Genomic DNA, 19999 nt, shown 5'->3' on the forward strand with positions numbered 1-19999 from the left:
GACCCATGAGTTTTAAAAAAAATAAAATTGAAATCACATTTTCTATAAATAAAATAGGAATCAATTTTGGAAGTTCAGCAATCCACGTGGAGATGACACCTACCCTCTTTTTCCTCTCCTCTGCGGCCATTACTAATAGGGTGCAGTTGGACTTTAGTGCCTCCAAGAATTGACCAGCACCTGTTTGCTTGCCTCTCTCTAACCAGTCCTCTTCAACTTCTTCCTCTTCTTCTTCAATCCCAGGATCCCAGGATCCCAGGTATGTTTTTCTCATTTATTTGGTTATCAGACTCATGCTCATTGACTCTTCTACATCCATATAGATAGATACTAATCCTTTCATATTAGGAATGTAATCTTCATGTGGCGTAGATTTAAAGCGACCCCATTTGCTTGTAATAGACCTGTGATCTAAAACCCTAAGTATCATTAGAATGGATCAAAACTTCCAAGTTTGGATTTTAGTTGATATACAACGGGATTGGGGCCGACCCAAGAGTTTTCCCCCTGTGATGTGAAAGGGGTTTTTGTAAAATTTCATTTAAGTTCTTTTTGATGGCGGGGGGTTGGTGGCCCCTATTTTGGTGCCATCTTAAAAGTAGGGTTGCTACAGTTGGATTGCTAGGAAAATGTTTGCAGCATAAATCGAAGTAAAATGTAGAATCTGGCAAATGAGACCCCATTCCCAGAACTTCGATTTCCATATAGATAAGTCTATACATTGGTTTGCATTAGTTTTGGAATACCTTTTCTGGGCATCCAAACAACTTAGAAGCAAAAGATTTAAAATTTTGAATTTGTTTTCTTCTTCCCCAGTTTTTTGACCAACCAAATCTCAAGACACCACCCTGGTGTCCCCTGCTTTTTGTCTCAATTTCTCTGCATAAATTCCAAATCTTTGCTGTTCACTAGCTATTTGTGTATAAACTGATAAGCGTTTGAAAATTTGTTAGATAAATCAAATAGACAAATATGTGAGTAAAACCTGGGAAAACTCACTGGCCCATCAATTGGGATTTTGCCTGGGATGTGGACTTACTATCAGAGAATTGCCTGAAAACTTCAGTCATTTTGAATCTTCCAGTAGATACTCTAGCCATTTTCTTCTTTTTCCAATTCTAAGTCAATATCTTCTTCACATTCTATAGGTGCTTATGAAATTAGACTTTCAAGAGAAATACATACTGACCCAGTATGAGCGGAACAATTTTATCAACTGTTTGCCATCTTTTTACCATAAATGCATGTAATAATTCTTCTTGATCTGATTAGAGATGAGTGATCAAGTGAACAAACATGAGGCTCAAGAAACACATGCTCAAGAAACTCAACTGCAACAACACTCAGTTCCCCGTCTGAATGAGAGGATCCTCTCATCCCTGTCAAGGAGATCTGTTGCTGCACATCCTTGGCATGATCTTGAGATTGGTATCTATAAAATAATAACATTTATTATTCAGAGTTCTTTGCATATAAATAAATATGGAAATTAATCATGTTGCGCAATCTTGTATGCAGGACCAGGAGCACCCCAGATTTTCAACTGTGTATGACTCTAGACTCCTACTACTTTAACAAGTGAAAAAAAAAAATACATTTTTCTTGAGCCAGAATATAATATTTAGTTGGATCATGCAAATATGCCAAATGAAACAATTTGTTACAATCAAATCTTACAGTTGAGAGGCAGAAAGAAGGAACATTTTAAAGCACTTGGATGTAAATAATCCAATTGGAATCTCTTTTTCAGCAGTCATTTCCTAGTTCAAACTTGAATGCTTGAATCTGATATCTAGTTAGGGCTTCTGCTTCTTGAACTTTATGTTCTTATGGTACAGGTTGTTGAGATAACAAAAGGAAGTAAGGTCAAATATGAACTTGACAAGAAGACAGGTCTGATTAAGGTAAGATTGAATTCCAGCTGTTTTTGGCATGTATATATAATGGATGATTTGAAAATGGGAACTGCTACTCCTATCTCACAGAATATTTTCTTTGAAATGGTTATTGTAGACGGGCTTCTATCCCTTAGAAGTACTGTCCTTCCAATTTATTACTTTAGATTTTAAATATTTTTAATCTTATACTGATTGTTCCTTGTGCTTAAATAACTGTTTAGGTTGATCGAGTTTTATATTCGTCAGTGGTCTACCCTCATAACTATGGTTTCATCCCTCGCACATTATGTGAAGACAATGACCCAATGGATGTCTTAATCCTCATGCAGGTAATTTAAGAATTCATTTATTCAACAGGGAAACTTGTTCATCTAATTCAGTGAACTGGTGATGGAACATATTGTGAAATCAACAAACTTCTTGAATTATTCGTGGAACAATAAGGCTCATTTTTCTTTTCATAACATGTTTTGCATCTAATCATGGCATGCATGTTGCATGTCAAGAAAGATCGAAAATACATGCTGACCTCAATTAGCATTTTGAATAGGAGCCAGTCCTTCCTGGTTGTTTCCTGCGAGCTAGAGCCATTGGATTAATGCCCATGATTGATCAGGTACTGTCAGTGCTCTAAAGCATTTTGAACCTTTGGCATTGCTTTCCATTGATGTATTTTAAGTAAAAATTTGTTCGTCATTTCAAACCAGGGAGAGAAAGATGATAAGATCATTGCAGTTTGCGCTGATGATCCTGAGTATAGGCATTACACTGACATCAAAGAGCTGGCCCCTCATCGCCTTGCTGAGATCCGACGTTTCTTTGAAGAATGTATCCTTTTGAGTCTTACAACTTGTAACTCATTGTCATACCTTTACCTTCCATATTAATTTTTGAGGTTGAGTCACAGGGTGAGGGATATCGATTTCTTAACAGATCACAGATAAGAAAAATGAGAACAAAGAGGTTGCAGTTAATGATTTCCTCCCGTCAACCAGTGCTGTTGAAGCCATCCAGTACTCAATGTAAGTCAGCCAAAAGGCTCTTGAGCAACCCTAAAATCTCAATCCTCCATATTAACACAATCCCAACTACTTTCTAGTTTCTACCACAAGACTTGTCCCAATCTCACAAGTTTTTTAATCAATTTGCTGCAGGGACCTTTATGCTGAATACATTATGCAAACCCTGAGGCGCTAGGCACATAAGCCAAATATTTCTTTTATCCCAATATGCTGTTTTGTCAGCAAAACTTATGAAAAATTTTCACCCATTACTTCTTGGAACTTTTGGGTAATCAGTCATGCTGGTTGGGTTCAATAATCCTGTGAGAGATAATGATTGATGGAATTTATTAGAATTATAATCCAGGGATTTTTTTTAAGTATCTGTGTATCACATTAATCCCTTTGTTCAAGGGTAAAAAAGTTCCTCAGGCTTCTAAAGCAATTGGACTCATCCAGTTCAAGTTGTACCAGTGTGCTTGATTGAAATCCTAAGACTTGAATGTGTTAAATTGATTCAGTTATGTTTCATCCCAATTGAATTAAATGACAATGCTTATTGTGATAATGAATAGATAGAAACCAGTTCTACGTAGGGGACAGAATTCCTTCTGTTGTAAGGATGTCTGCATCTCAGATGTCATGCATAATCGGCTAGTTTTGAGGACTTAGTGAATGGATATGCCAAAGGGTGGGGTTAGGGAAACCAAAGTTTTAAGACAAGGAAGTCCTCTTTTCGTGTTCTTTTTCACTATTGTAGCTGATGTTTTAAGTAGGGTACCATACCATTTTATACTTCAATGTTTTCCTTTCTGTTTGTCCCTTGTGCATCTTTAAAACATTCTTACTCTCCTCAACTCCATCATTTCTTACTTATATTATCATAAACCAGTGCCATATTGTAAAACATAAAAGTTATTGAATGTTATACTTTCTTTTTGTTCCATCTTTATTGGCTTGTCTATTAATAGGGCGGTTGAATGGTCTAGGAAAAAGACATCAATTTGCTCCCAACCTATTGATTCGATTAGAGGTGTACAAACTAAATATATTGATAGAAAACAAGGGTAAAGATGTAGAGAGACTTTGCAATTGTATATTTTTAAAAATAATTACATGTTTGTTCCTCCTTACAAAATAAGAAGGGTGCATGTTACTTGCAAGGCGTAAATAGTGAGTGAGAGATCCATGAGAATCATACCATAATTGAAATGAGAACATCTAATATGCTTATTGATAAAATTTCAAGAATATTGAATGGATGAAAAAAAAAAACTGTCATTAGGTGATATAGTTCTAATTTAGTTATACTTGTTTCACACTCCTAACTAATTTTTATCTCTTTGCAAGATTTCAACATAAGTAATGTTACAAAAGATTCGAGGTTGAGAAATTGCAAGAAGTTTTTCTTAGGTCAGGGTTAAGGAAAAAATATCATTTTATCAATTATGACTTATTAAAATATGTGGATGTTTAAGATTTTAGAAGATTTCTATGAGGAATCGTGTTCTCTTAGGGAAGTATCTTTAGAAGTTTAGAAGTTCATTAGTCAAAGTTTTCCATTTTGGCATCAAGTTATTTTGAGCATTTAAGGGATACATCAGGATACATCCTAATAGATGAAACTTTAACATTTCATTTAGATAGCCACATCAAATGCCCTTTAAAGGCTATTGTATAGGTTTTTCAAAAAATTTCTAGACACTTTACAAAAGATGATGAGGGTGAGAATTTGTTTTTGAGAAAAATTGTGATGAGTGCTCTCAATTTCTAAGTCTTCATAGAATTGTCACGCTTAAAAGTCTTACCATATCAACTATCTTTGATAACTTTTTTTTTTTTTTTTCCTTGGAATCTTAATTTTTGTCGCAAGTTGTAACCTCACTGATTTGGATATTAAGGACAATAAAAGATTCATGTCCCTTTTTACTCATATATACTTATTTTCATTCATCCAAAATGCAAAAGTCTAGTTATCATCCTCTTCAAACTTATTCTCAATAAAATCATTCTTCATGACCATATCCAATTTATCAAATTCAATTCTTTTGTTCCCAAACAAATTTTTATAGAAATTTAAGATCTCATCTAAGGTCAATGTCTCGGCTAATGACACACAAGAAGGTAAAACATCAATGACATGTAAAAGTTGAAAAGACCTTACAAAGCTCTTGGCCTTAATTGATGCATTCTATACATGAAAAGTGAAGAAATGATTGACCATCTCTTTTTATATTGCTTAATAATTTTGATATTACAACAATCTATTCAAACAAACCAAGACGGATTAATTTTAAGGCTACACACAACAGATCTCTTATTTCACAATGATTTAGATTGTGTATCAAAAGAAAAAATGCTAAGATATTTGAGGACAAGTGAAGGTCATAAAAGAATGTGAGATTTACATAACTTCTATTCCTCTTTCTAGGTATCTTATACCAACTCTTCGTAAAGCATTCCCCTCAATGCCATTGAGCCCAACTAACATTTGATGTGTATAAAAAAAGGCTCAAATAACAAGAGGAGCCTTGTTTGGGTTTGAGGAGATACCATCTTTGTATATTCTTACGTGGGCTAAACCTATTTTGTACAAGTCTCCATTATTTTATCAGGTTTTTGTAATTGTGAGAAAGACTCTTAGTCCTTCTCATAAACTTTTATTTATAATTAATACATATTTTGTTTGTTTCTGATAATTAGAAGAAAAAAAAAAAAAACAGTTCCTAGGAGAAACAGCATAAAGTTACATGCAGAGCAGCTTCATCCAGTTACAAGGAGAACTGATTCTCGATCCTAAACGAAATCAGGTGTACCATTTATTTAGAAGTTCCAAAAGCAGAACCGCAGCAGAGTCCTTGGCCTTCTTCACACTGGGCATTGGCTCTCCTATGCATTCATCCGTCCATCCCTTATCATTTGTATTCACCCTCACAGCAAATGTAAATCTCTTGGCATGTGCAGGACCGCCCTCATTCACACACCTTCAAAGTTATGGGATTATCAATTCACGTAATTGTTACTATTTTCTTTCTTTTTTTTTTTTTTTGTATATAAGCCGAAAAAATACAAAGTTTGTGTTTAATTTCTTACCGGTAGACTGGCATGGGCCAATTTCTTCGCAAGCAGATATCGTTCAATGTTTGTCTTGTAAATGTTTGGCTACCATTCTTCTTTTTCTTCCCATTCTCATCATCACCCTCCTTAGCTTCAGCTGTTTCCCTTTCTTTTAAAACAACAAGAGCATTTCTAGCAGCTAGTTTCTGTGCCATCTTCTTCTGTGGATTCTGAGCAATCCCAATCTGGACACCATCAATGAATACTTCAACAGTAGCCAAATTGCCACTTCGAGTGGCTTTGTACTCCAAGCCCTCAGCCTGTTGTTGGCATCTTTCTTGCAGCTCCCTCACAGGATGCATTGGGAGTGTTTCTGGAGTAACCATTGGATGCAACAAAGGTTGGAAAACCTGGAAGTGAAATTGCAAGGTCAGAAATATGAGTCTCTATCTCCCCATTCAAAAACCCCCCACAACCCCAAGTGTATTCAAGGAAAAAGGAGAAAAAGAACTAGGTCCTTATACTGAAACTAACCTTCCAGACCACAGCAGTATCGCGTCCACTGTCGAGGAAAATAGCACCAGCGATAGATTCAACAATATCACCAAGAACTTTTGGAGCTTTGCAATCTCCCAAACCAAAGGAGTTGAACCCTGGTTTTGATAATTCATCTTGAACTTCCTTCACAAAGTCCCGAATCTGAAATTGAAAGCCTCCATAAGCATTTAGCCTCCATATCCAGAGATATATAATAAAAAAGAAGGAAGAAGATACCAACCTGTTTTTCAAGGGCACTCGACCCATGCCGAAGGTGAATGTGGAGCTTATGTTTAACTGCGACACGAGCAAAGTTTTCATTGTTTACGGCAGCAGCCCGCAAGTCGGTCAACCGGCCTGGGGGCAGGTCTGTGTATGTGAAGAACAAGTGCCTTGTAATGAGATGATCCAAGACTGCATCTCCAACAAACTCCAACCGCTGATAACAGGAGACTCCAGAAGATGGCCGTGAAGCATGAGTAATGGCTTCTATTAACAGGCCTCTGTTGTTAAACTTAATGTTTAAGGCACCTTCTAAAGTATCAAAGTTAACACTCCTGAGTATGCTCTCTGGAACATTGCATGGCCCAGTTGCGCACACTATATCCTCAGGATCAAACTCTACTTGGATCCCAATCCATTTCATGAGGTGGTTAGCAGCATTCTTCCCACCTTCAACATAATAAACTCCAATCAGAGCTTCAACTACATCTGCAAGTGTCTTGCTAGAGAGGACCCTATAAGAACTTGAATCACTCTCAAGCTCACCATCTTCCATTTCATCATCATCATATCCATCACCATGACGATCATTGCCTGGTGCAGTCTCAGAAAATGGTCTTTCATGGTCAAATAAGGATGATTCTGTCTCTTTGGTATCTTCATCAAAGACAGGAAGCACCCCAGGAGCAGCCCATCTAGATGGAGCAAAGCGATCTGCTTGGATGTATGATTGAAGTCCTTTACACAATGCAGACTGATAAAGGACCATATTACTCACCATTTGTTGTCGCATCCTAGTGAGCTGTCCCTCGTGTTTCTGGGGGTACTTAAGAAATAGAAATCGACTAACAACCCACTTCAGGTAAGCATCTCCCAGAAGTTCTGCTCTTTCATAGCAGAATGTCTCTTGACATGAAGCAGCAGTCAAGGCTTCCAAGATCTGTAAATAGAGGAAAACTTCAATGAATAACCAAACAACTACCACATAGAATAAACCATATGTAAAAAAGTATGCCAATACCTTTGCAGCAGGAACAGGATAATTAATTACATCTTTTAGCTGGACCGCAAGCAGCATACTTTCAACCCTCCTCATTATTGAGGGCAATCTCTGGGCACTTCGAACAAGTGATCCAGGAAGTGGATGTACAAAACACAGCTCAGGTGGGAGGAATACATAGTATGTTTTGTCAAGAGTCTCATCAGATTCGCCTTCATGTGCTACACAATTACAACTTGCCTAATCAAATTCCAGAGGCTGAAAAAGATGGGAAGCAAACTTGAAAGGCAGGAATAATTTTACAAGACAAAAGCATACTGCATACCTTCTGAGTGTTCAAACCGAGGGGACAGGAGATTCTTACAGTATGAAACACCCCGTCCTCTTATCAGAGGTTGTTGCTTATAAATCAATTCGACACCGTATCTGTTAGTAATATACAGACAAAACCAACAGCCAGAAGCACCCTTTGTTGTGCAGGAAGAAAGAAAAGCTTATCCAATCTATTAGGATTCATAAACTACTGTCATGGAAATGTATGTAACCTGGTGTTGATAAGCCTGAATGTTTCACATAAACAGTAGTTAATCTTCCCTTAATAGACTGATGACAGCTTTCCTCTTCTTCAGGCACAACATCAGAGGTGCATTGTGGCTAACAGTCCTTGCATTAGAACCAAGATATTTCTAGGCATTGGAAAAAAAAAAAGGTAAGCTAAGATCTTATTTCCTTTCACTCAAGAAATCAGGAAAAAGAAATAAAACCATCCAAAAAAGGATTAAATAATTAAAGATGGTGATGTGAAACATACTTCTGCCTATAGTAGTCAGCATATGAGCTGTACTCCAAAGGACCAAGATAACCTTCTTTCCTCGGGAATGAGTTCTCTGCTGTCATATCATACCGTACAGAATCCACATAAAACCTCTTTCCTGAGTGTGCAGCCGTTACAATTCGCCCCACCAGATCTTCTGCACTGGTCTGAGTACCAGCCATCATCAGCTTGCCTTTGGTCAAATCCTCACCCTTCATCATTTCAATGGTTTCCCGATTTGGAACCAATCCAGAAGCTCTCACGACATCATACTGAGCTACAGCTCCTCTGATACCATAGGTGGGATGAGACTTCTGTCCAAAAGCCATGCCATGTCGCAATTTTCCAAAACCATACTCCCTTCGGTCTCCACCTAGTGTCCGCTCATTTGTGCCAAGGTAAACATCTGGCCGAGCTCTTTGAAGGGGATTGCTCCATCCATCTGTCCTGATTATTCTTTCAACAAGATCCCAATCAATTTGTCTTATAGGATCTTCAGACTTATCGCCAACCACAGGGACAAACAAATATGCTTTTGCTGGATCCCATGGAGTGGTGGAAGGCTCAACATCCACATCCAGTACAATGCTCATCAATCTTACATGAAAACTCTTAAGGGATGCCAACTGCATGCAAGCAGAATTTAAGAGGTTTATTCAAGCAGCATTGGTGAAAATCTAGTAAGAGATGTTTGTCATTTTGATAGTACTTAGTGCGGAAAAAAGCAAACCAACCTGACCCTCTGTAATATCTATTGGTCCCCAGAAGACAAGAGATGCCTTTGTTACCATGGTTCGAGCAATAAAGAGATCCATCGAGATCGATAACACCTATTCATAATATGTGGGGTTATTGAACCATCTTATCAAATGTACTAATACTAGAACAGAAAACAAGTGATCAAACCTCTGCATCCAGCTCATTGCCGAAAAGTACTACAAAATCTGAAACTTGAGTTAAGAATGGATCTTTTGAGGAGCCGAAATTTACACATTTAACTGCATACATATACAAATGAACCAATCTGGAGCTGTTGCAACCATCCTTCCCCAATAAAATCCATTCTCCCTGCAAGATCAAAGAGAGCTTAACTGAGGGCTTTTCGACCCAGATAACACCTTGAAAGATAAGAAATCCTCAAAAAGGTCAAAGTAACTCATACCTAGTAATAATATTAAAAAAAGAAAACGGGGAAAAAAAAAAAAAAAAGAACAAAACAAAACAAAATCTCCTCAGTTGAAAGTATCTCATGAGCCATCAATATCTCATCAATGGGAAACATTAAAGCTACAACCTTACAGATGACAGCCCTAAAGACCTGGTATTAATTTTTTAGTCCTCATTTTTTCATGAAAACCACCGGATGTTTGTGGTGTAAAAGGAAATTAATTACACGGAATCTGTGGATTAAAAATGAATTGAAATCTCACAGGTTTTGAAGATTCCCAAGTCTTTGAATCTCATGTGAGTAGTCCCAAACTCAGGCCACAACTTTATGGATCTGGACCCCCTAAAACTGAAGCCATTTGGGCCTTACATAAGGTTCAAAGAATGCAAACCAACTGAATCACAGACTAAAGCCAATAAAAAGGCTTCCCTCGTAGAGGCCTCAACATCCAGGTGCTGAGATTTGCAGGTTTGGTAGGAAATAATATAAAAAAATTGACCTTTATGGCAGTCACAGATAGGGCTGACAACTGTCCTAAGATAGAGGCAGGTTTCCTTTACCTCTTGATCTGTTCAATGCAGGTGTGGCACATGTCAAGAATAAAACATCTGTGCCCACCTTGGGGAGTCTCCATCTTTACTCACCAAGCCAAGAACCTTAAACAACTGTGATAAACCTAGGATGTTGGTTTCACCACCAAGGCACATTGAGTTCATTTGAACTCATTCAGACCTCAGCCCTCATCCCATCTTAGGCAGACAACTTGATCAGTGTATTATGCCTCGTGCACTCCCAGGGAATCTTCAAGGAACGCTTTCCTTGGAATCCACCATCATAATGGGCTTCCACCATCTTGTGCATCTGAAGAAGCCCAGGGCATTCACAAGAAGGTGGCATAACCCCTTGCATCATATGGTCTAGGATGACGTGCCAGCGCTACTAATTGGGTGCCAGCACATAGCTGTGCTGTTAGTTAGAACTAAGAAGGGAGCAAATACCTTTCAATGCACTTTCTAGTGTGCACTTTCATTTTAGAATGTGTTGTTCAGCATCATGAGTCTACAAGCCCCACTGATACCCACCTATAGTCTAGTCAAAGTACCAAACTAAACACCCAATTCTACAACACTCAACCCCATAAAGGGGGAAATAATAATAAAAAATAACGAGAGAGAACCATCCCTCACGGTGACTAGTCATCATTGGTGTCTGGTCAGATCACAAGTTCAATGAGCCACATGGCACACATTACAAATTGAATCAAGATTAATTGTCAACAAGGTTATCTTTGCTGATATGTGAAATATTGCTAGTTAAAAAAGGCCATCATAAATACTGGATGAACTAACCTGGAGAACATTAGCCACACCTTCAGGATAGAACTCCCTATGCCTAGCAGTCCCAGGAAGTGGATCTCCTTCATCATTCTGGTCAACCTTTTCTCCTTCTTCCCCACTTCCCTTGTCTGGCAAGAGCATGTCAGTAAATGCCCCCATCTCATGAAGCTTCTTACAAGCAGCCAAACAAACAGCCTGCAAAGTAAAAGCAAGAAGTTACCCTTGAATGAACATTACAAGAAGCAGGCACAAATCTGACAACATGATGCTAGCATGCCTGTTGTGCAAGGCGCATTGAACTGCATACTGGACCCTCAAGTTTTTCAAATGGTGCATTACAGGGCAGTTGAAGCTTGCATGAATATTCAGTAGGACCTCCTGGTTTCTCATGCCGCTCCATAATAAACTCAGGACGAAGTATTGAATACCTGGATAACGGATAGAAGAAGATTGAGTTGGAAATGAATCATCACTAACAACTGAAACTATAAATAATAAATAAACTAAATTTATTTAAAACAAATCAGCCAAATGAAAAGTGGTAGAAACTGTACCTGTCACTGGGTAGCTGAGAGCAATAGAAATGGATAAGTCCAACAGCAGAATTTAAACTCACAATAGCACCAGTGGACTCCACCTGGTAGACAGTACCTGGTGTTGTATCCACTGAAATTAACCTTGATGTACCCTTAAGATGACTAAGGTCGGTTCTCTCAATTGCCTCCTTTCGCAAGGTCTCCTCACTATTCCTAGCATTCCTCAAAAATGCTCCATGTGACAAATTTCCCCTGGAGCAAAAATTGGAGTAATTGAAAAATCCACAATTAGTTCGGGGAAAAATCCTACAACATACCAGCACAATAAAAACAAATGCAAAGATCTCATGAAAAAAAAAAAGCTAATGCAAAGAAATGACAGCCGACGCAAATACCTCTCAACCATCAAGATGTAATCAGACCCAGGCTTTCTTGCACGGCCCCTAGATTGGATGTATGCTAAGACAGTTTTTGCAAGGTCAAATCGAATAACAACATTGCATTGCCGAATATCAAGTCCTTCCTCGGCAACACTAGTGGCAACTAATAATGTCACCTACAAATACAATGAAATCAATTAACATGACAATTGCAGCACCTTAAAAATTGTAAGCAAGCATAAAATTTAGACATACACGTCCATCTCGGAATTTGGCAATCGTGTCCTGCATCTGGCAAGTCCTCATTTCCTGACTGTTATTGTGCCCAATCAGGCTAGCACACTTAATAAAACTTAGAGAAGGAAGCTCTACAAAAACCTGCAGTGGCAGAACATAACATGGTACCATGAGCAACTTGCAAGGAAAACTGACTGAAAAAAGCCCTGGAGAAAACAATATGCATTATAAGGTGCTGCAATATATATTCAACCTTAGGAAGAACCAATGCAGCCACCACTCGCTCAACAAAGATGATTGCACGGAAATCCTCTGTCTGTTGATACTTCAGAAGTATTTTAACCAGTGACTGCACTTTTGGAGTCACTTTTCCATCTGCCACGGCAGCCCCTATTATTACATCCACATGCTCTCCACCAGAGACAACTATTACATGCAAGGAAAAAAGAGTACAAGGAATCAAGCTATTATTTTCTTTTTCCTTTTTTTAATAAGCAAAATTAGGAATCAAAATACCATTCATCATAATATCATGATCTATCACAAATTTCAAGAAAATAAGGGAAAGAAAGATATGTTTGACACAGGTAAGCTTGCTTGATGAAATTATCATACATTCACCTTTATAAAAATGACAAAATCCAATTGCATAATTTGTCCAAGCATGAACAAATTGTCAGGTCTATATCAGCATAGTTCAGCTAGCCAAATAGCTGGAATTACCTAATTCTAAATTATTATCAAGGATCATCAACCAGTACTCACCATGACTGTTAGGCAGCTCTCCCTCCTCAATCTCTTCAATAGCACTCCCATCCACACTAACACTAGTCTCAGTGTCCACTACTTTTTTATCCTTGTCAGAAACAGCTCCCTCTGATAATTGGCATTGTAAGAGAGATACAACTTTATTCAAGTAGGATTCTTGAAACTTGACATCAAGCTGGTAGTTTGCCCTCTCATCATTTTGTAAAGCTGTCAAGAAAGAGTGAGCAACCTGCACAAGAAATGGACTGAGCAAATCATTCCACCAAAAATTATATGTTTGACAAGTGAAACAATTATTGCAAGTTGCTATAAATTAGTGTACATTACCTTGAACGCACACCACTGTCCCAGTTCACCAAGTGCATAGTTAATGGCCCTCAACTTTTGAATCAAATTAGCAGCCCCATCACTCTCGGTTCTTTCAGAAACACCATAAACTTGGCGCAGCTCTTCCTTTGCCCCAGCATCTCTGGCTCCCATAAATTGCCATTTACTTCTCCTAGAACTAGATTGAGCAGCTTCCTCAACTGCTAGTTCCATTTGTTTTATTTGTTCATGAAGGGACCACAAGGTGGCAGCTTTGTCATACTCAACCACAATTTCTGAGGGCATTGGCACATGTTTTTCCAACTCTTTGCGGTCTTTTATTGTACAAACTATGGAATCTAGTTTGCTTTCAAGATTACGAATCTTTATTGCACAATCCACTTGGCTGGAAACACCTGCATAAAAAATAAAATAAAAATTGAAAAAGGGGATGCAGCAACAGTATAATGTAACTTAAACTTTATATAAGAAGGAAGCGATTGTTGAGATGCTCTTTTCAGGGAAGCCATTAGTTTCAACTGAAACAAAAATGCCTGCAACTGATATTCTTGTTACTGCAAATAGGACATATACCTTTCAAGTTAACAGGAGAAGCAGTCATCCCAAAAACAGATGGCCTCTTCTCCTTCGGAGTTGTATGATAGAACTCCGACATCACTAAGGAATAAGGATGTTTCTTCACTGCATGATGACACTCATCCAGAATGAGAAGATTAATCGCTTCCATTTTTATTATGCTATGCCTCAGAATGTTCAGCAGAATTTGAGCTGTCATCACTAAAACCTGCAGTGAGATACAGTAGCAGCAGTAAGTTCAGAAATGAGCAAGCACTACACAACTTACGTCAAATAATAACAATGGTTTTAAATAATTATGTATCAACTTTGCAGTATTGAATGCACCAACATTTGTATCACAATTTAGGAGTATAACCTAATTTTCCTCTAATTAAACGCTTAAACCCATAAACATGAATGCTAAGATCTCATCTGAGCATTAAACAATTGGCATACCTAGAGATAAAGATGATAGGACTCCAATGTGAAGCTTCGAACACAGCAACCTCAAAAGCTCATGAATGATAAGAGACTATTATATTGATTACAAGTGACATGTAAAATGGAAAATCAGGTGGCTAGACTAGCATTGACCATGCATATGCTTGACTAGAAATTGATGCATGGATTTTATTCAAGGCAAAACCCTTCAGATTCCCATGGAAGATTTGATTCAGCCTCCTTATTGGTGCACTATGTTTTTTCATCTAATGAATAAAGAAAAGGGAGATTAAAAGTAATGTCTGTTACTCAAGAAACTACATTTCAACATCAGAAAGGTGAATAAGTTTATGTAATCTAGGAGGTGCCAATCAAGGGAGGGAGCATAATTGTCTTTGGAAGAGGGTTACCTCCAGTAAATTTTGGGAGATGGATCCAAATAGGTCTATGAGGCTTATGGTGTGGGTCTTTGGAAAGCTATAAGATGCAGATGGGAAGAACTGTAACCTAGGACATATCTCAGTCTGAAACAAGCTAATGGCCAACTTGTGGTTAGAAAGATGCTGTAGGAAATACTCTTTGAAAGAAGGCTACCCATATCCAAAACTGCGTCAGATTGAAAGGCATGAGTATCAAGGGTGGAGGGGAGATGTCATTCGAGCCCTTGCTTTCAAAGGTCATTCCATGATTGGGAGTTGAGTCTAGTGGCTAGCTTGCTTGAGTGCATTCATTCAAAGGGGAAGGACACCTTTGTGTGGAAAGGGGGAAAGAACGGAGGTTTTTCTATTAAATCTTTCTACTCCTTAGATTTGATGAGTTCAATGAAATCTCCTGCCAAGGAAGTTTGAGTTACAGGAGTTCCATCTAGAGCTTTTTCTCTTTTTTTTTTGTGGGAGACCATAGGGGGAAAGATACAATTGATCAACTCATGACAAAAGGTTGGCTTTTGGTAAATATTGTTTTTTTTTTTTTAATATTAGTAAAAAAGGAGAATATATTAAAAGCGCTTGTAAATGGATTTTAGTAAATATTGATGCCTGTGCAAGGAAAAGAGGGATCTGTGAACCGAATTCTTTTTTTTTTTTAGATAAATAAAAGAATGTGCTGCTCAATCAACAATAGAAGTTACAATTAGTCAAGCATCTCACCTACTTCTAGAGAGTGCATAATGGTAGATTTTTTTAGAGAAGAGGAACAGTGTCATTGAAAGATTTTTTCTTGAGAACCATTGAGGTTGGTCTTGGATCTCTTAGGGGCCTGATCTCTCTATGTCAGATTTTAGTAATAGATTAGGTTTCAATGTATAGCCCAATTTTTTCTTCTCTTTGCACTTTTCTTGTTTGGGCACACCTATGCATCTACTGTGTTTAATTGGTGCAAAATATATACATCCTACATTCACCTAGCAAAAAAGAAAACTGAAAATAAAAGTAGAAAAAATCATGGGAAAGCCTGGCAAATTTTAGGCTTCAGTATTAATCACATTTGCAGATATATGCTCCTATGTTTAGTTCAAATGTGGCTATAGAAAAAGAAAATTTCTGAAAAACTTAATATATCAAGGTTATCATTTTAATCATGACATCAAAATAACCTATGGGTGTTTTCATGGGTGTTCTGATCAGGTTTGTATTTCATGGGGAGGATTTATCATCCTTCTTATGTTTTATTATCTTTAATTAATACATCTTTGGTTTCTGATCAAAAAAAAAAAAAGAGCAAAAACCTATAGGTGGATTATAATCTTGGACTAGGTACTAGTTACAACGCCTTAATCTAAGTGAAGCTTTAGAAATGGAGACTTAGCACTATTGCATTACACATTTTTGTGCATCTGAAAATAATTGGTGAGTAGGCAACAAGAATTGACAACCACAGATATCAAAGGAAACAAAGGAAGGGCAAGAAAAAAGTTATCATTTTGAATATTCTGCATTAAATGTCGTTTGCTTTTGCGACATACTATCAATGAACATACAGCTTTCAAGTCCAATTTCAGTGGCTATACATAGAACTTAATGAAGAACTGTTCAGATGCTAGAGACATAGTAAAGACCTGCAAAGTTACTGAAGGGCTAAGGAAGACCGTTACAAATACAAATTCTTTTCAGTAGTTGTGAAAAATGAACATATGAAGTGACTTAAAAAGTTGCCATTGGTGGGGACTACATTAAATTAGGAATCATTAAGCATGAAGATTAAATGCTAATGACAAAACTACTAGAATTACATGGAAAGAGTAGTACTCTTTAAAACCTAGGATTAGTACCCAAAAATACACCAGGAAGAGTCTTTCCTAGTGTCAGTTTCTATAGCTGTTTTTTGGATAACAAAGATGTGGGAACAGATTAGGGGGATGTGAGGGTGGAGTCCCAACTTTTATGGACAGCTCCATTACTGGGAATTGGAAGGAGTGGAGACCTTTTTTTTTTCTTTTGAAGATTGCAATTGAGCTCAATTAGAAGTGATGAGGAGGATAGATTAGCTTTGAAGGAACCAATTATAACAACTTCTTTGTCAAATCCTTCAATACTTCCCTAACCCAAGAAAGAAGAAAGTCTTAAACTACAAGCATAGTTTGAAACCCATGAGTGCAAATGAAAGTGGATTTTTTTGCTTGGAGAAGGATTCTATGTCTAATTAGCTCAGAAGAAGAGGATTAATTATACTAAATAGATGTTACATGTGTAAAAGGGAAGATGAGCCAGTTAATCACAAGCTCCTTCATTGTTTCAAAGTGAGAATCCCGTGCACCTAGTTTTTTCTCTGTCTAGAGTGACCTGAATAATGCATTTTTAATTTTCTAAGTCGGTATGGTTCCTTTGAAAGGAAGAACCAGTAGAAAGCTTAGAGAGACGACCCTTTGTGTTTGTTTTAGACATTATGGAAGGTAAGAAATAAGAGGTCATTTGACGATGCAGGACAATTAGATCAAACAATCAAATCTTCCTTCATGTTTATCTTTTTGGATTGGACTATCGCATACACAGATGATCGTTCTATGGCCATGATTGGCTGTGTAGGTTCGCTGAATTCTAATTAGAGGGAGGAAGGTTGGTTTTTGTTCTCTATTTTCCTTTTTGCTTGCCTGTTGGCACTATATCTATACATCATACATAATTTGGTGTGTCTCTTTTCTGATGCTAGTAACATATTTTCTCATTTTGCCTATAAAGAAAATGTAAATGAAATTGTGAAAGGTATGTACATGTTTTGTTTCAAACTCGCGCTGCCACCTTCGAGCATCCCAGAAATCTTGACCCATTTCACCACAGTAATGACCCACCTGGTAACCAGTTCGCTCACGAATAACTTCTGCTTGCTGAAATTGAATAAGAACACAAATATATCAACTTTTTGCAGTTGATGCATGTAGTTTCAAATCTGCATAGATTTCCAGATTATATTACCTGATAAACAAGTGGAACTTTTGGTACCAAAAAGACAGCAAGCAATTTCTTGTTTTGTCCTTGCAAATCATTGAAAACACTTCTGATGAGAAGGACAGCAATAAGCGTTTTCCCGGCCCCTGTCTCAAGAAAAGCTATTGTATTTCTCTTCTTTGCTTGTTCAAGAACATCCAGTTGATACTGTCGGGCTTGCTCTTCAGGAAGTTTCTCCTTAGGCTCCTCGAGTCTCCTCTCTGTCACACTTCCATTGCATTCCTGGTTTTTCTCCGTTCCCATCTTGCCTTCTCTATTCCTTTCAGCTTCCCAAGAACCCAGGTGAAAAATCATCTCTTTAGACCCTAACCGATCCCTCTCCCAATAACCCTTGGCTTCTCTGTCCCTCCACTCCCTGTCTCTACTTTCCCTCCTGCTACCGTAATGTTCTTTTCTCCTAATTTGATCCCCATCTCTCCGATCAAACTCCTCCCAATTGCGACTTCTCTTCCTGCAAGAGGACCTTTCCCTGGGTTGATATTGCCCTCTGGTTGAATAATGCCTATCATTCTTTGAGTCACCAAGTCGAGCCCTTTTGCTATACCTTTCTTGGTCATCAAAATCCCGATCCCTTGAGGCATCATTAGGCCGATTTTCATGCTTTTTTACTCCATTTCCCTTGGGAGAATGAACCAATTTCGATTCTGCTTTACCATCCAATGACATTTTTCCATTATCAGCTTCATGAAACTGGCACCCATCATCAGACCGCCTTTTAGTGCCATTAGTGTCATTTGGGGACACATCAGATACACCAAATGAGTGATGAAGTTGCAAATTGGAAGCCCCAACTGCGACATTCTCAGTCTGAAACCAGGTCTGGGAAACGGCGCAATCAGGAATTCCAGTCGTGCCTTCATCAACAACAGGAGTGAGGCCGGTGCCATTTTTTATACTGTCAAGAATGCGATCAATTCCTCCAAAGAAATCACCCACGCCGTCCGGATTGGAAGGAGCATCCGCCGATTCAGAAACAATATTACTTTCAAACTCAGGGAAATCAAGGTCGCAGGGAATGTCCTCACAGGCATCAAGCCAGTAAGCTTCGCTCCCCGACACCCCCTTATTCATTATCTCACCTTCCATTACACTCTCTATCTATCTATCTATCTAACGATTCTAACCAAACCAAACCAAACCAAACTAAATTAAATAAAGATCTTTCATCTTTCTGCTTTCTGCTCTTTCCTTCTTTTGTAAAACAAAACAAAAGTGAAATAAAACAAGACAAAACAAAACAAAAAGGAAAAGAAAAGAAACAATTGGAAAAAATGATGAGGGGATTCAGATAGACGGATGGGCAAGGAGAACTGGTCTGCGATTCAACAGAAAGCGGGAGAAGCAGAGGCGGGCGAGGATAGACCGTACGAAGCACGCAAATAGTTCAAGTTAAAAGTCTCGTCTTCAAACTTTGTGTGATTCAAAGATTCCACGGTCTATCCACGCGATTCTGCTCTCTCTCTTCCACTATGCGCCTCTCTCCTCTCTCTCCCGTGCCTCTCTGTTAGGGCCGAGAAGGTTACACACCTCCACACAGTCTGCGTGAGACAGCGAGAGAAAGAAAGAGAGAGAGAGAGAGCGAGATAAATATTGGATTTGGGGAGAACGCTGTGACTCTGAGGGTTTAGGGGTTTGCCGAATAGCTCGCTCTCGCCTCCTTGCCCTAACCGCCTTTGTTTTTCTGATTTAGAGTGACAGCCCCCTTGTATCTATCACTCCTTCCTTTCTCTAGATATTTCCTGACCTGGTATTCTTCTTGCGTACGTGGCCACTTCTGAATGGCTTCTTTTCTTGAAAGCCACTGTCACGGGAGCACTGGTGGCATTTTTACTTTTGTTGGGACAAGGGGAAGTTCCGGGACACGTGGCTAGTTTTGGGACACGAGGGACCCAACTTTCCGCTCGTGGAATCCGGCTACACCACTGTCGAGTATTTTAATTTTTAAGTGAAAAAAAGTCAACCACATCGGAGGTTTTGGGCCGTTGGATTTATTCCTGTAAGTGAATATATCTATCCTATCAGATGTCTTGGTGTCCGGCGTCCACCAGCTAGTTGTGAAATTCAAATTCTTGCTATATGCTGCTTTCTTTTTAATATCCTCATCGTCATTCCTAAATTTATTTTATTTTTTTTAATCATCACAACTACTAATTCATAAACCCTTGAACTTGACAAAATATATATTTTAAAATTGTAATAGGATTTTTTCTTTTTAAATTAAAACCCTAACACCAAAGAAAAGATAATGCATTAAAAAAAAAATTAATTCAGGTTT

General features: G+C 38.1%; 2 protein-coding genes across 3 annotated transcripts; one reads left to right on the forward strand and one right to left on the reverse strand.

Moving 5' to 3' along the window:
• Positions 1-98: 98 nt before the first annotated feature.
• LOC117932739 (soluble inorganic pyrophosphatase 1) lies at positions 99-3436 on the forward strand. Of its 2 annotated transcripts, none has more exons than XM_034854033.1 (9): positions 99-259; positions 1273-1428; positions 1519-1547; positions 1839-1904; positions 2120-2227; positions 2449-2514; positions 2606-2726; positions 2839-2920; positions 3053-3436. In XM_034854033.1, the coding sequence occupies exons 2-9, from the start codon at positions 1275-1277 to the stop codon at positions 3093-3095; spliced, it is 669 nt and encodes a 222-aa protein (XP_034709924.1). In that variant the 5' UTR covers positions 99-259; positions 1273-1274; the 3' UTR covers positions 3096-3436. The 2 variants fall into 2 exon arrangements, with proteins under 2 accessions (XP_034709924.1, XP_034709922.1); XM_034854031.1 differs by having other exon boundaries at positions 107-251.
• A 1807-nt stretch (positions 3437-5243) lies between these two features.
• LOC117931533 (endoribonuclease Dicer homolog 1) lies at positions 5244-19399 on the reverse strand. Its single transcript, XM_034852499.1, has 20 exons — positions 17692-19399; positions 17490-17603; positions 13856-14066; positions 13283-13677; positions 12953-13184; positions 12441-12613; positions 12206-12328; positions 11966-12126; positions 11589-11822; positions 11312-11462; positions 11047-11229; positions 9436-9597; positions 9264-9359; positions 8527-9155; positions 8041-8141; positions 7737-7936; positions 6735-7655; positions 6491-6655; positions 5993-6366; positions 5244-5883 (listed from the first exon to the last, which is right to left on the reverse strand). Exons 1-20 carry the CDS (start codon positions 18808-18810, stop codon positions 5706-5708), a joined length of 5922 nt encoding a protein of 1973 aa, XP_034708390.1. The 5' UTR covers positions 18811-19399; the 3' UTR covers positions 5244-5705.
• Between the last annotated feature and the right edge of the window lie 600 nt (positions 19400-19999).

Source organism: Vitis riparia, chromosome 15, assembly GCF_004353265.1.
Source record: "Vitis riparia cultivar Riparia Gloire de Montpellier isolate 1030 chromosome 15, EGFV_Vit.rip_1.0, whole genome shotgun sequence".
NCBI lineage: Eukaryota > Viridiplantae > Streptophyta > Magnoliopsida > Vitales > Vitaceae > Vitis > Vitis riparia.